The sequence below is a fragment of the Calidris pugnax genome, unplaced genomic scaffold, assembly GCF_001431845.1.
Source record: "Calidris pugnax isolate Ruff unplaced genomic scaffold, ASM143184v1 scaffold17, whole genome shotgun sequence".
Classification (NCBI taxonomy): Eukaryota; Metazoa; Chordata; class Aves; order Charadriiformes; family Scolopacidae; genus Calidris; species Calidris pugnax.
This window is the reverse complement of record NW_015090794.1, coordinates 1,363,177-1,374,889: the sequence shown is the minus strand read 5'-3', so window position 1 is coordinate 1,374,889 and position 11,713 is coordinate 1,363,177. Positions and strand designations below refer to the sequence as shown.

Sequence of the window (11,713 nt, the reverse complement as noted above, 5' to 3'; positions counted from 1 at the left end):
GGCCGCCGCCGCCGCCGGGTCCCTCCGCCCTTCCGCCGCCGCCGCCAGCGCCGCCATGGCGGCCACCGGGGTCCTGCCCTTCGTCCGCGGCGTCGATCTCAGCGGCAACGACTTCAAGGTGCGGGGAAAAGCAGGGGGGCGGCGGGGGAAGGGAGGGACAGACCGGCCCCAGGCTCCGAGTGACGGGCGAGACCCCGCCCGGTGCACCCGGGGCCCTGTCAGGCCCGGCCCGGCCCCGCAGGCTCTGCTCGCCCCCCCCCCCCGGCCCGGTGCCCTGGGGCTGGGGGTTGTCCCCAAACCGGGGGTGCTTGGGCAGGGGCAGCCCTGGTCCCGGACCCCGTCGACACCGTAGGGCCTGGCGATCCCTAAGCCCCAGCCTCCACGGCTGGGCCACCGCCGCCCCCCAACCCATGGGGCGGCACCGAGCCCGGGAGGGTCGGTCTCCCAGTCCCGTGTCGCTGGGCCGTCCCAGCTCCCAGTCCCGTAAGGACCGGGCAATCCCAGCATCCCTGTCCCAGGTCCCAGCCTCATAGGACTGGGCAGTCCTGGCCCCCAAGTTCCATAGGATTTGGTGATCCCAGCACACCCCCCCAGGTCCCAGTCCCATAGGACTGGGCAATCCCACCCCCCCAGTTCCACAGGACTGGGTGATCCCATCTCCTCCCAATCCCATAGGATTGAGTGCTTCTCCCCCCCTGCCCCCATCTCCCAATCCCATAGGGTTGGGCAATCCCAGACCTTCCTTTGACCACGCAGGCTGGGTCAGAATGGGGTCTCCAGATTCTCAGCCCGCGGGGGCAGGTGGTTTTCTCACCCTCCTCCTCCTCTTCCTCCTCGCAGGGTGGCTACTTCCCCGAGCATGTGAAGGCCATGACCAGCCTGCGCTGGCTGAAGCTGAACCGCACGGGGCTCTGCTACCTGCCCGAGGAGCTCGCCGCCCTCCAGAAGTTGGTGAGCAGCACTTTTTGGGCAGGGAGGGGAGGGGATGGGGCTGGATGGCTCCCAGTGGGGCTGCGGGGTCAGATGGGCCCCTGCGCAGCGGTGCCAAAAGCTCAGTGCCCGCCAGCTTCACGGCTCATCGGCGGACGCTCTGGTGTCTAATAATAGGGCTGAGCTACGACGTGTGGTTGAAATTGGATGCAGGAGATGTTAGGAGTGGGGTTGAGGCAGACTTTTACTCGGTTTCACCTTGTTTTCCTAGAAAAGCAGACCAAAAACCACGTTTAGATCCTTTGCCCTTTAATAGAAGGGAAGGGGGAAAGTTTAGTATGAGGAGGATTAAGGTTTTGGGGCTTTTTTTTCCCCTCCTCCTTTGCTAAAAGATACAAAGAGCAGTAGCTGGCAGCTGCTTGGCTTTGTTTTACGGGTGGCTCGGATTTTGTGCACGACCAGGCCCTTGGTGGAGTGGGTGGTTAAGCTTTGCTTTGGCGGTGTCCTGCAGCGCGTTATGGACGTCGTTAAATCGGTGTCAGCCAAACACCACACTTTAAAGGCTGCCAAAAGTCCTCGTCACCGAGCCGGGTGCGCCCTGCTCAGGCGCAGCGAGGGGGGAAACCCTCCACGCTGCTCGGAGCCGCGCTCCTGCCAGCCCTGACAGATGCTCGGGGGCCACGGCGAGACTTAAAACCTGGCACCTCGCCCCCCTTCCCCCCCCCACCCCAGTCTGCCAATTCCTTGTTTCCCTCAGCAGGTGACAGCCAGGCTGTTAGAGGAAAACAAATTTCCCCTGGGTCCTCCTCTCACCCTGCTGGTCCCCACGTCTGCCCTTTTCCAGATCCCCCAGTGAGAAGTGTTTCCGAGCTCGGGGGCTGTGTGGGCACTGCTGCAAACCAGCTCAGTAAAAGCCCAAGAGCGCCCCAAAACCTGTCTCAGGTCTGCCCCGAGGAACGAGGGGTGCTGAGGCAGCATGGGCACACTGGGGTCCCAGTTTGAGACCGGGGGCATCCTATCAAGCTCACATGGGTCAGGGCTGAGCTCAGCCCATGTCTCTGCGAGACCCCGGATCTCCTGGGGTTGAGGAGCCCCCACATCAGTGCAAGGGCCCAACTGCTGCCCCACGCAGCCCCGGCTCCTCTCTCTGCTCACTGGGGCTTGTCTGGGGCTTCCCTGCAGGAACACCTCTCCGTGAGTCACAACAGCCTCACCACGCTCCACGGCGAGCTCTCTGGCCTGCCCTGCCTCAGGGTAAGTGTCCCCCTCGAGTGTCCCACCTGCATCAGGGCTGGTGCCCCCAGACCCCTCTTGGCCAGCCCCTGGCTCTGGGGGCACACAAGGACCATCTGTGGCCACCCCAGGGGGCTCAGCAGGCGTGGGGCCGGCGAGTGGCTGCAGTTGTGCCTCTCTCTCCCCTCTCAAGGCGATCGTGGCTCGTGCAAACAGCCTGAAGAACTCGGGAGTCCCTGATGACATCTTCCAGCTGGACGACCTCTCGGTGCTGGTAGGTGCAGAGTCTCCTCGGCTAATGCGAGAGCCAGCTCAGGCTCCCAGGTCCCATTCCTGCACCTTGGTGGCCTCTTATGCTCCTTGGGGAGCACGGTGGGGCTGAGGAGCATCTGGGGGAAAGGTGCAGGGAGTCAATCGGGGCTCAGCACTGCCTGGCTCCCTTCAACTTTTGGGTGCCCAGGCCATAATTAGCTTCCCTGCAGCAAGAGCTGCTGTGCCATTTCAGCGCCAGTCCTGACCCCGTGCCCAAGCACCGGGGAAACTGGCTGTGGACAGGACAACCCTATGGCAATGCCTCCTTTGAAGGCTGATGCAGCCCCTGTTTGCTCATCCAGCTCCTGCTGCTGGGCACCGATCGGCACGGCAAGGCCCAGTGTGGCTGTAGATGCCCCAAAGATGCCCCTTGGTCCTTGGGTTTGGGTGGTGGTTGCTGGGTGCGGGGCAGAGGGTGATGCCTGCTTTGCTCTCCTGCTTGCCCCAGGACCTGAGCTACAACCAGCTCACGGAGTGTCCCCGGGAACTGGAGAATGCCAAAAACATGCTGGTCCTCAACCTTGGCCACAACAGGTGGGTTCAGACCAGGGCAGTCGTCTCCCTCTAGCCATGGCCACCTCCATCCATCACCCCCCTTCACTCTGGGTCCTGCACTCTGTCCCTCTTTGAGGGAAACCCTGCAAGGGCTGGTGCAGGTCCCAGGCAGCTCTGAAGATCCCGATATCCCCGCAGCATCGAGACCATCCCCAACCAGCTCTTCATCAACCTGACAGACCTGCTCTACCTCGACCTGAGCGACAACAAGCTGGAGAGCCTCCCACCACAGATGAGACGCCTGGTCCACCTCCAGACCCTCATCCTCAACAACAACCCCCTCCTGCACGCACAGCTCCGGTAAGGCCCCATTTTCCAGGCTGGATCCCAATGGTGAGCAGGTGCCTGCTCCGGGCCCTGATGCCATCTCTGCCCCATGATTCTCTGTGACCCATAGGCAGCTCCCAGCGATGACGGCCTTGCAGACTCTCCACCTCAGGAACACCCAGCGCACACAGAGCAACCTGCCTACCAGCCTTGAGAGCCTGGTCAACCTGGCAGGTAGGGCCAGGGCACCCAGGCCCACAGTGCACAAGGACCTCCAGGAGGTCTCTCAGTGCTGGCCTGGGTCTGGCTGGTGGCATCACCCCGTTGTCTTCCCCCAGATGTGGATCTGTCCTGCAACGACCTCAGTCGTGTCCCCGAGTGCCTCTACACCCTGGGCAGCCTGCGGCGCCTCAACCTCAGCAGCAACCAGATCACGGAGCTGTCTCTCTGCATTGACCAGTGGACCCAGCTGGAGACCCTCAACCTGTCCCGCAATGAGCTCACCTCCTTGCCTGTATGTCCCTGTCTGTACATGCCATCCCTGCCCATGCCTCCATGCCACTGTGTTCTCCCTCACCCTTCCATCTCCTCCTTCCCCAGTCGGCCATCTGCAAGCTGACCAAGCTGAAGAAGATGTACCTGAACTCCAACAAGCTTGATTTTGATGGGATTCCCTCGGGTATTGGCAAGCTCACCAACCTTGAGGAGTTCATGGCGGCCAACAACAACCTGGAGCTCATCCCTGAGAGTCTGTGCAGGTAGGGAACAGCCCCTAGCTGGATCTGCTCTGTCCTCGAAAGAGGACACAGTGGCTGTGTGGTAATATGGGGTCTCTGAGTGTCCACGAAAGATGTGTCCCTGCCTTGGTCCTTCACCAGCATGTCCATGTCCCACAGGTGCTCCAAGCTGAGGAAGCTGGTGCTGAACAAGAACCGTCTGGTGACGTTGCCAGAGGCCATCCACTTCCTGACAGACGTGGAGGTGAGAGCCCAACACCCCATCTACCTCGGGCTGGGTCCAGCACAGCCCCAGCGTGGCCCTGGGATCCCAGGGCTGTAGGATGGGATGGAGCAACGTGAGGAGAGGAGGCCTCAGGGCCAGGACTTGCAGCCTGGCACATAATTCAGCCCAGGCAGGGGGTGAATTTGGGGCTCCCTCCACATCCTCTTACCTCAACCAAAGCCCAGGGTGCTCCAGAGGTCTCCCATCCCACCCCACATCCTCAGTGTGTCCCCGGGAGCCTGTGCTTCAGAGCAGTGTGGTCTCCTGTCCTCTTCTTGGCAGATCCTGGACGTGCGGGAGAACCCCAACCTGGTGATGCCCCCGAAGCCGGTGGATCAGACGTCAGAGTGGTACAACATCGACTTCTCCCTGCAGAACCAGCTCCGCTTGGCCGGAGCCTCCCCGGCCACCGTCGCCGCTGCCGCAGCAGGTAAACGTGCAGGGACATGGGGGACAACCCCTGCCTTGGGCAGCGCCCTGGAGAGGCTGGGAAACGAGCCTTGTCCCCCACCCAAGGCATGGGTGTCCTGGCTGCCTCTCACCCTGTCCCCATGTCCCCAGGGAGCGGCACCAAGGACCCTCTGGCTCGCAAGATGCGGCTCCGGCGGCGCAAGGACTCTGCCCAAGATGACCAGGCCAAGCAGGTGTTGAAAGGGATGTCAGATGTGGCCTGGAGAGGCTGGGAAACGAGCCTTGTCCCCACGCAAGGCGTGTGTGTCCTGGCTGCCCTCTCACTCTGTCCCCATGTCCCCAGGGAGCGGCACCAAGGACCCTCTGGCTCGCAAGATGCGGCTCCGGCGGCGCAAGGACTCTGCCCAAGATGACCAGGCCAAGCAGGTGCTGAAAGGGATGTCAGATGTGGCCCAGGAGAAGAACAAGAAGATAGAGGTAGGGTCTGGGGTGGGAGAGGGGCCTCAAGCAGCACCATGGTGCTCCTGGCCCACCCTGGGTGCCTCCACGGCAAGTTCTACGAGGCCGACTGCTACATCGTGCTCAAGGTACCCGGGGAGGAGTGAGGCTCCCCCACATCCCCAACCCAGAGCTGTGGCCATCCCACCGGCAGGGACCCAGTTGCCCCCAGCTTAGTGACCTGTCCCTGTCCCCACAGGAGAGCGGGGAGGCGAAGGCGCCGGACCTGAAGACGCGTCGCTGGGACCAGGGCCTGGAGAAGCCACAGCTGGACTACTCGGAGTTCTTCAGTGAGGACGTGGGGCAGCTGCCCGGCCTCTGTGTCTGGCAGATCGAGAACTTTGTGCCCACACTGGTGGATGAGGCTTTCCACGGCAAGTTCTATGAGGCCGACTGCTACATCGTGCTCAAGGTACCCGGGGAGGAGTGAGGGTCCCCCACATCCCCAACCCGGAGCTGTGGCCATCCCCTCTCACACCCCATCCTTCCCCAGACCTTCCTGGATGAGAACGGCTCCCTCAACTGGGAGATCTACTACTGGATCGGGCAGGAGGCCACGCTGGACAAGAAGGCCTGCTCCGCCATCCACGCCGTCAACCTCCGCAACTACCTGGGAGCCGAGTGCCGCAGCATCCGGGAGGAGATGGGGGACGAGAGCGACGAGTTCCTCCAGGTGAGGCCGACCCCTGCACCCCACCACAGCCCCCAGCCCTGCTTCTCCCACCCTCACCCCCTCCCTGCCTCCAGGTCTTCGACAACGACATCTCCTACATCGAGGGTGGCACGGCCAGCGGCTTCTTCACCGTCGAGGACACGCAATATATCACCAGGTACCGCAGGGACCAAGGGCTGGGGGGGATGTGTGGGGCAGGCAGAGCCCCACATCCCACCGTGGCTGTCTGTCCCCCAGGCTGTACCGTGTCTATGGAAAGAAGAATGTTAAGCTGGAGCCGGTGGCACTGAAAGGGACATCGCTGGACCCCCGGTGAGCAGGGGGAATGGCCATGGGGCACAGGGTCCCTGTGGGGGGACAGGGTGCTGGCAGGATCCACCCAAGACATCACAGCTGCAGCTCTGGGGTGAAAATCGGCTGTCCTTCTACAAGGATATGGGTCCAAACCCCACTGGGCAGCCCCAGCAGCAGTCGGCCATCTGCAAGCTGACCAAGCTGAAGAAGATGTACCTGAACTCCAACAAGCTTGATTTTGATGGGATTCCCTCGGGTATTGGCAAGCTCACCAACCTTGAGGAGTTCATGGCGGCCAACAACAACCTGGAGCTCATCCCTGAGAGTCTGTGCAGGTAGGGAACAGCCCCTAGCTGGATCTGCTCTGTCCTCGAAAGAGGACACAGTGGCTGTGTGGTAATATGGGGTCTCTGAGTGTCCACGAAAGATGTGTCCCTGCCTTGGTCCTTCACCAGCATGTCCATGTCCCACAGGTGCTCCAAGCTGAGGAAGCTGGTGCTGAACAAGAACCGTCTGGTGACGTTGCCAGAGGCCATCCACTTCCTGACAGACGTGGAGGTGAGAGCCCAACACCCCATCTACCTCGGGCTGGGTCCAGCACAGCCCCAGCGTGGCCCTGGGATCCCAGGGCTGTAGGATGGGATGGAGCAACGTGAGGAGAGGAGGCCTCAGGGCCAGGACTTGCAGCCTGGCACATAATTCAGCCCAGGCAGGGGGTGAATTTGGGGCTCCCTCCACATCCTCTTACCTCAACCAAAGCCCAGGGTGCTCCAGAGGTCTCCCATCCCACCCCACATCCTCAGTGTGTCCCCGGGAGCCTGTGCTTCAGAGCAGTGTGGTCTCTTGTCCTCTCCTCGGCAGATCCTGGACGTGCGGGAGAACCCCAACCTGGTGATGCCCCCGAAGCCGGTGGATCAGACGTCAGAGTGGTACAACATCGACTTCTCCCTGCAGAACCAGCTCCGCTTGGCCGGAGCCTCCCCGGCCACCGTCGCCGCTGCCGCAGCAGGTAAACGTGCAGGGACATGGGGGACAACCCCTGCCTTGGGCAGCGCCCTGGAGAGGCTGGGAAACGAGCCTTGTCCCCCACCCAAGGCATGGGTGTCCTGGCTGCCTCTCACCCTGTCCCCATGTCCCCAGGGAGCGGCACCAAGGACCCTCTGGCTCGCAAGATGCGGCTCCGGCGGCGCAAGGACTCTGCCCAAGATGACCAGGCCAAGCAGGTGCTGAAAGGGATGTCAGATGTGGCCCAGGAGAAGAACAAGAAGATAGAGGTAGGGTCTGGGGTGGGAGAGGGGCCTCAAGCAGCACCATGGTGCTCCTGGCCCACCCTGGGTGCCGGCAGGGACCCAGTTGCCCCCAGCTTAGTGACCTGTCCCTGTCCCCACAGGAGAGCGGGGAGGCGAAGGCGCCGGACCTGAAGACGCGTCGCTGGGACCAGGGCCTGGAGAAGCCACAGCTGGACTACTCGGAGTTCTTCAGTGAGGACGTGGGGCAGCTGCCTGGTCTCTGTGTCTGGCAGATCGAGAACTTTGTGCCCACGCTGGTGGATGAGGCTTTCCACGGCAAGTTCTATGAGGCCGACTGCTACATCGTGCTCAAGGTACCCGGGGAGGAGTGAGGGTCCCCCACATCCCCAACCCGGAGCTGTGGCCATCCCCTCTCACACCCCATCCTTCCCCAGACCTTCCTGGATGAGAACGGCTCCCTCAACTGGGAGATCTACTACTGGATCGGGCAGGAGGCCACGCTGGACAAGAAGGCCTGCTCCGCCATCCATGCCGTCAACCTCCGCAACTACCTGGGAGCCGAGTGCCGCAGCATCCGGGAGGAGATGGGGGACGAGAGCGACGAGTTCCTCCAGGTGAGGCCGACCCCTGCACCCCACCACAGCCCCCAGCCCTGCTTCTCCCACCCTCACCCCCTCCCTGCCTCCAGGTCTTCGACAACGACATCTCCTACATCGAGGGTGGCACAGCCAGCGGCTTCTTCACCGTCGAGGACACGCAATATATCACCAGGTACCGCAGGGACCAAGGGCTGGGGGGGATGTGTGGGGCAGGCAGAGCCCCACATCCCACTGTGGCTGTCTCTCCCCCAGGCTGTACCGTGTCTACGGAAAGAAGAACGTTAAGCTGGAGCCGGTGGCACTGAAAGGGACATCGCTGGACCCCCGGTGAGCAGGGGGGGTGACCAGAGGGCACAGGGTCCCTGTGGGGGGACAGGGTGCTGGCAGGATCCACCCGAGACATCACAGCTGCAGCTCTGGGGTGAAAATCGGCTGTCCTTCTACAAGGATATGGGTCCAAACCCCACTGGGCAGCCCCAGCAGCTCTGGTGCCCTGCTCTGCAAGGACCCCTGCGGTGGGGAGGGCCCCCCACTCTCTCCTGAGTGTCCTCTCACCTCTGTATCCACCAGCTTCGTCTTCCTGCTGGACCACGGCCTCAACCTCTTTGTGTGGCGCGGAAGCCAGGCCACACTGAGCAGCACCACCAAGGCCAGGTAGGGCTGGTTGGGGGGCTGGGGTGGGGGGTGCAGGGAGCCCACCTTCCATCTCACCCGCCCCCTCCGCAGGCTCTTTGCCGAGAAGATCAACAAGAACGAGCGGAAGGGCAAGGCGGAGATCACGCTGCTCACCCAGGGCCAGGAGACCCCCGACTTTTGGGAGGCGCTGGGGGGGCAGCCTGAGGAGATCCGACCCTGCGTCCCCGATGACTTCCAGCCCCACAAGCCCAAGCTGTACAAGGTGAGGAGCTGCCACCCACGGGGCCGTCGGTGAGACCAAGGCCCTGCAGCCCTTCCTCACCCGTGTCCCCATCCCCTCTGCAGGTCGGGCTGGGCCTGGGCTACCTGGAGCTGCCCCAGATCAACTACAAGCTCTCGGTGGAGCACAAGAAGAGGCTGAAGGCTGATCTGATGCCGGAGATGCGCCTGGTAGGATGGGGCGGGGAGGTTCTCCCAGTCTGACCAGTGAGACGGGTTTCATGTCCCCTCTGCCTCCAGCAGTGCCCTGGGAGAGGCAGGTTCAGGGCCCGGGTGGGGGATGCTCTTCTCTTCCTGGCTGTCTTTTGGGGAGCATTTTCCAGCCAGGAAAACCCGTGGGTGCGTGACCCCTTTTTCCTGCGGTGCCCTCAGCTGCAGAGCCTGCTGGACACCAAGAGCGTGTACATCCTGGACTGCTGGTCCGACGTCTTCATCTGGATTGGGAGGAAGTCATCGCGGCTGGTGCGGGCAGCGGCGCTGAAGCTGAGCCAGGAGCTGTGCGGGATGCTGCACCGGCCCAAGCACGCCATGGTCACCAGGAACCTGGAGGGCACCGAGTGCCAGGTAGGGCAGCCCACGTGCCTGGGAAGGGGCACAGACCTCCTGGGCAGGAGCACCAAGGGGCAAGATGGGGGGCACGAACCCCTCGGATGGGGTGCTGGGTGCCAGGGAGGGTACTGTGGCCAAGGGTGCATTACCTGCTCCCCGATTTAGGTCTTCAAGTCCAAGTTCAAGAACTGGGACGATGTCCTGCGTGTGGATTACACCCGGAACGCTGAGACGGTGCTGCAGGAGGGTGGCCTCGCTGGCAAGGTCCGCAAGGACGCCGAGAAGAAGGACCAGATGAAAGCTGACCTCACAGCGCTCTTCCTGCCCCGCCAGCCCCCCATGCCACTCAGTGAGGTAGGGCTGGGGATTGTCCTGTGTGCCCCCCGTGGTGCTGGGCCGGGTGGTGATGGAGGGGCTGGGTGGCCGCTGGCTGACAGAGCATGTGGGGCCACAGGCAGAGCAGCTGATGGAGGAGTGGAATGAAGACCTGGATGGTATGGAGGGCTTCGTGCTGGAGGGTAAAAAATTCGCTCGCCTGCCCGAGGAGGAGTTCGGCCACTTCCACACTCATGACTGCTACGTCTTCCTCTGCAGGTAACACCTGGCTTGACCCCTCTCTGGGGCTGCTGGACCACCTCGTCCCCCCCATCTCCCTGCCCAAAGCCCCAGCCTGCCCCATCCCGCCCCATCCCTAACATCCTCCCCTGTTCCTGCCCTCAGGTACTGGGTGCCGGTGGAATACGAAGAGGAGGAGGAGAAGAAGAAGAAGGGTGAAGGCAAAGGGGAGGAGGAGGGTGAGGAAGAGGAGGAGGAGAAGCAGCCTGAGGAAGACTTCCAGTGCATTGTCTACTTCTGGCAGGGCCGGGAGGCCTCCAACATGGGCTGGCTCACCTTCACCTTCAGCCTCCAGAAGAAGTTCGAGAGTCTCTTCCCTGGCAAGCTGGAGGTGACCCCATTGCGTGCTCCTGGGGGGTGACACAGGGATCCCCCAGCTTTGCCTCACTTCTCCCCCATCCCCTCTCTGCCCCCAGGCTAAGGGCAGGGGATAGCAGCAGAGATGGGGGCTGACAGGGAGGGGTGCAGCTGGGGCTCAGGGTTGTGTTTGGGGGGGGATCCCCGTGGCCCTGCTGACACCCACCCCTGGGCAGGTCGTGCGCATGACCCAGCAGCAGGAGAACCCCAAGTTCCTCTCGCACTTCAAGAGGAGGTTTGTCATCCACCGGGGCAAGCGGAAGGAGAGGGCCAGCCCGCCCCAGCCCAGCCTCTACCACATCCGCACCAACGGCGGGGCCCTCTGCACCAGGTCAGCACCCACCCCCTGGATGCTCCGGGCCAGGCAGCACCCACGGGTGCTAGTCTCCTGGCAGGGTACATGCCAGTGGGCACAACTGCCTCACCTCTTGCTGATGGTGCCTCGTGGGCTTCATTTCTAGGTGCATCCAGATCAACACAGACGCTGGTCTGCTCAACTCAGAGTTCTGCTTCATCCTCAAGGTACTGCTCACAGCTGAGCGTCCTCAGGGATGCTCGGCCACTTTGCCCCCCTCCCTTCTCAGGCAGCCCTGACCCCCTGCCCTCCCCCAGGTGCCCTTTGAGAGCACAGACAACCAGGGCATTGTCTACACCTGGGTGGGCCGGGCAGCTGACCCTGACGAGGCCAAGCTGGCTGAGGACATCATGAACCACATGTTTGATGACTCCTACAGCAAGCAGGTGAGCGGGTGGGGGCATGATGGGGCTCGGCACTGGCTTACCTGGGTGGCAGTGACCACCAGGGGAGGGGATGGCCACACTCAGCCACGTCCCTGGCCTCACAGGTGATCAATGAGGGAGAAGAGCCCGAAAACTTCTTCTGGGTGGGCATCGGGAGCCAGAAGCCCTACGATGAAGATGCTGAGTACATGAAGCACTCCCGGCTCTTCAGGTAGGTCCTGACCCAGGTGGGGATGCTCCAGTCTGTACTGGTCCCTTTCCTCATCCTGGGTGCCCTGGACTTTAGGAGGGGCTCAGTCCTCCCGGGATAGCCAGGGCATGACGGGCAAAGCCCTTCTCCCAACTCTCCATCCCTGGGCATCAACCAGCTGAAACGGAGCTGTTCCATCACGTGCTTTCCATCTGCACAAGCTGAGTCCTAACGAACTCGTGTCTTTGATGCAGTCCCCTTCTTGCTGTCCCCACAGGTGCTCCAACGAGAAGGGCTATTTCTCCGTGTCAGAGAAGTGCTC

At 62.5% G+C, this 11,713-nt stretch overlaps 1 protein-coding gene across 1 annotated transcript in view; it reads left to right on the top strand.

Annotated features, from left to right (window-relative positions):
• The first annotated feature begins 6 nt into the window (after positions 1–6).
• Positions 7–11,713, top strand: part of FLII (flightless I actin binding protein) — a 14,733-nt gene continuing 3,026 nt past the window's right edge. The window contains exons 1-27 of the mRNA XM_014936664.1: positions 7–118; positions 841–951; positions 2,113–2,184; positions 2,357–2,437; positions 2,924–3,009; positions 3,169–3,330; positions 3,428–3,531; positions 3,636–3,811; positions 3,898–4,055; positions 4,194–4,278; positions 4,582–4,735; positions 5,054–5,187; positions 5,408–5,620; positions 5,702–5,881; positions 5,956–6,038; positions 6,119–6,193; positions 8,595–8,678; positions 8,751–8,922; positions 9,006–9,110; positions 9,312–9,503; positions 9,654–9,842; positions 9,943–10,082; positions 10,209–10,434; positions 10,637–10,791; positions 10,922–10,982; positions 11,073–11,201; positions 11,306–11,412. Of these exons, the coding sequence (XP_014792150.1) occupies positions 56–118; positions 841–951; positions 2,113–2,184; positions 2,357–2,437; positions 2,924–3,009; positions 3,169–3,330; positions 3,428–3,531; positions 3,636–3,811; positions 3,898–4,055; positions 4,194–4,278; positions 4,582–4,735; positions 5,054–5,187; positions 5,408–5,620; positions 5,702–5,881; positions 5,956–6,038; positions 6,119–6,193; positions 8,595–8,678; positions 8,751–8,922; positions 9,006–9,110; positions 9,312–9,503; positions 9,654–9,842; positions 9,943–10,082; positions 10,209–10,434; positions 10,637–10,791; positions 10,922–10,982; positions 11,073–11,201; positions 11,306–11,412 (3,497 nt within the window). The 5' untranslated portion in view covers positions 7–55. The remainder of the gene's footprint in view (positions 119–840; positions 952–2,112; positions 2,185–2,356; positions 2,438–2,923; positions 3,010–3,168; positions 3,331–3,427; positions 3,532–3,635; positions 3,812–3,897; positions 4,056–4,193; positions 4,279–4,581; positions 4,736–5,053; positions 5,188–5,407; positions 5,621–5,701; positions 5,882–5,955; positions 6,039–6,118; positions 6,194–8,594; positions 8,679–8,750; positions 8,923–9,005; positions 9,111–9,311; positions 9,504–9,653; positions 9,843–9,942; positions 10,083–10,208; positions 10,435–10,636; positions 10,792–10,921; positions 10,983–11,072; positions 11,202–11,305; positions 11,413–11,713) is intronic.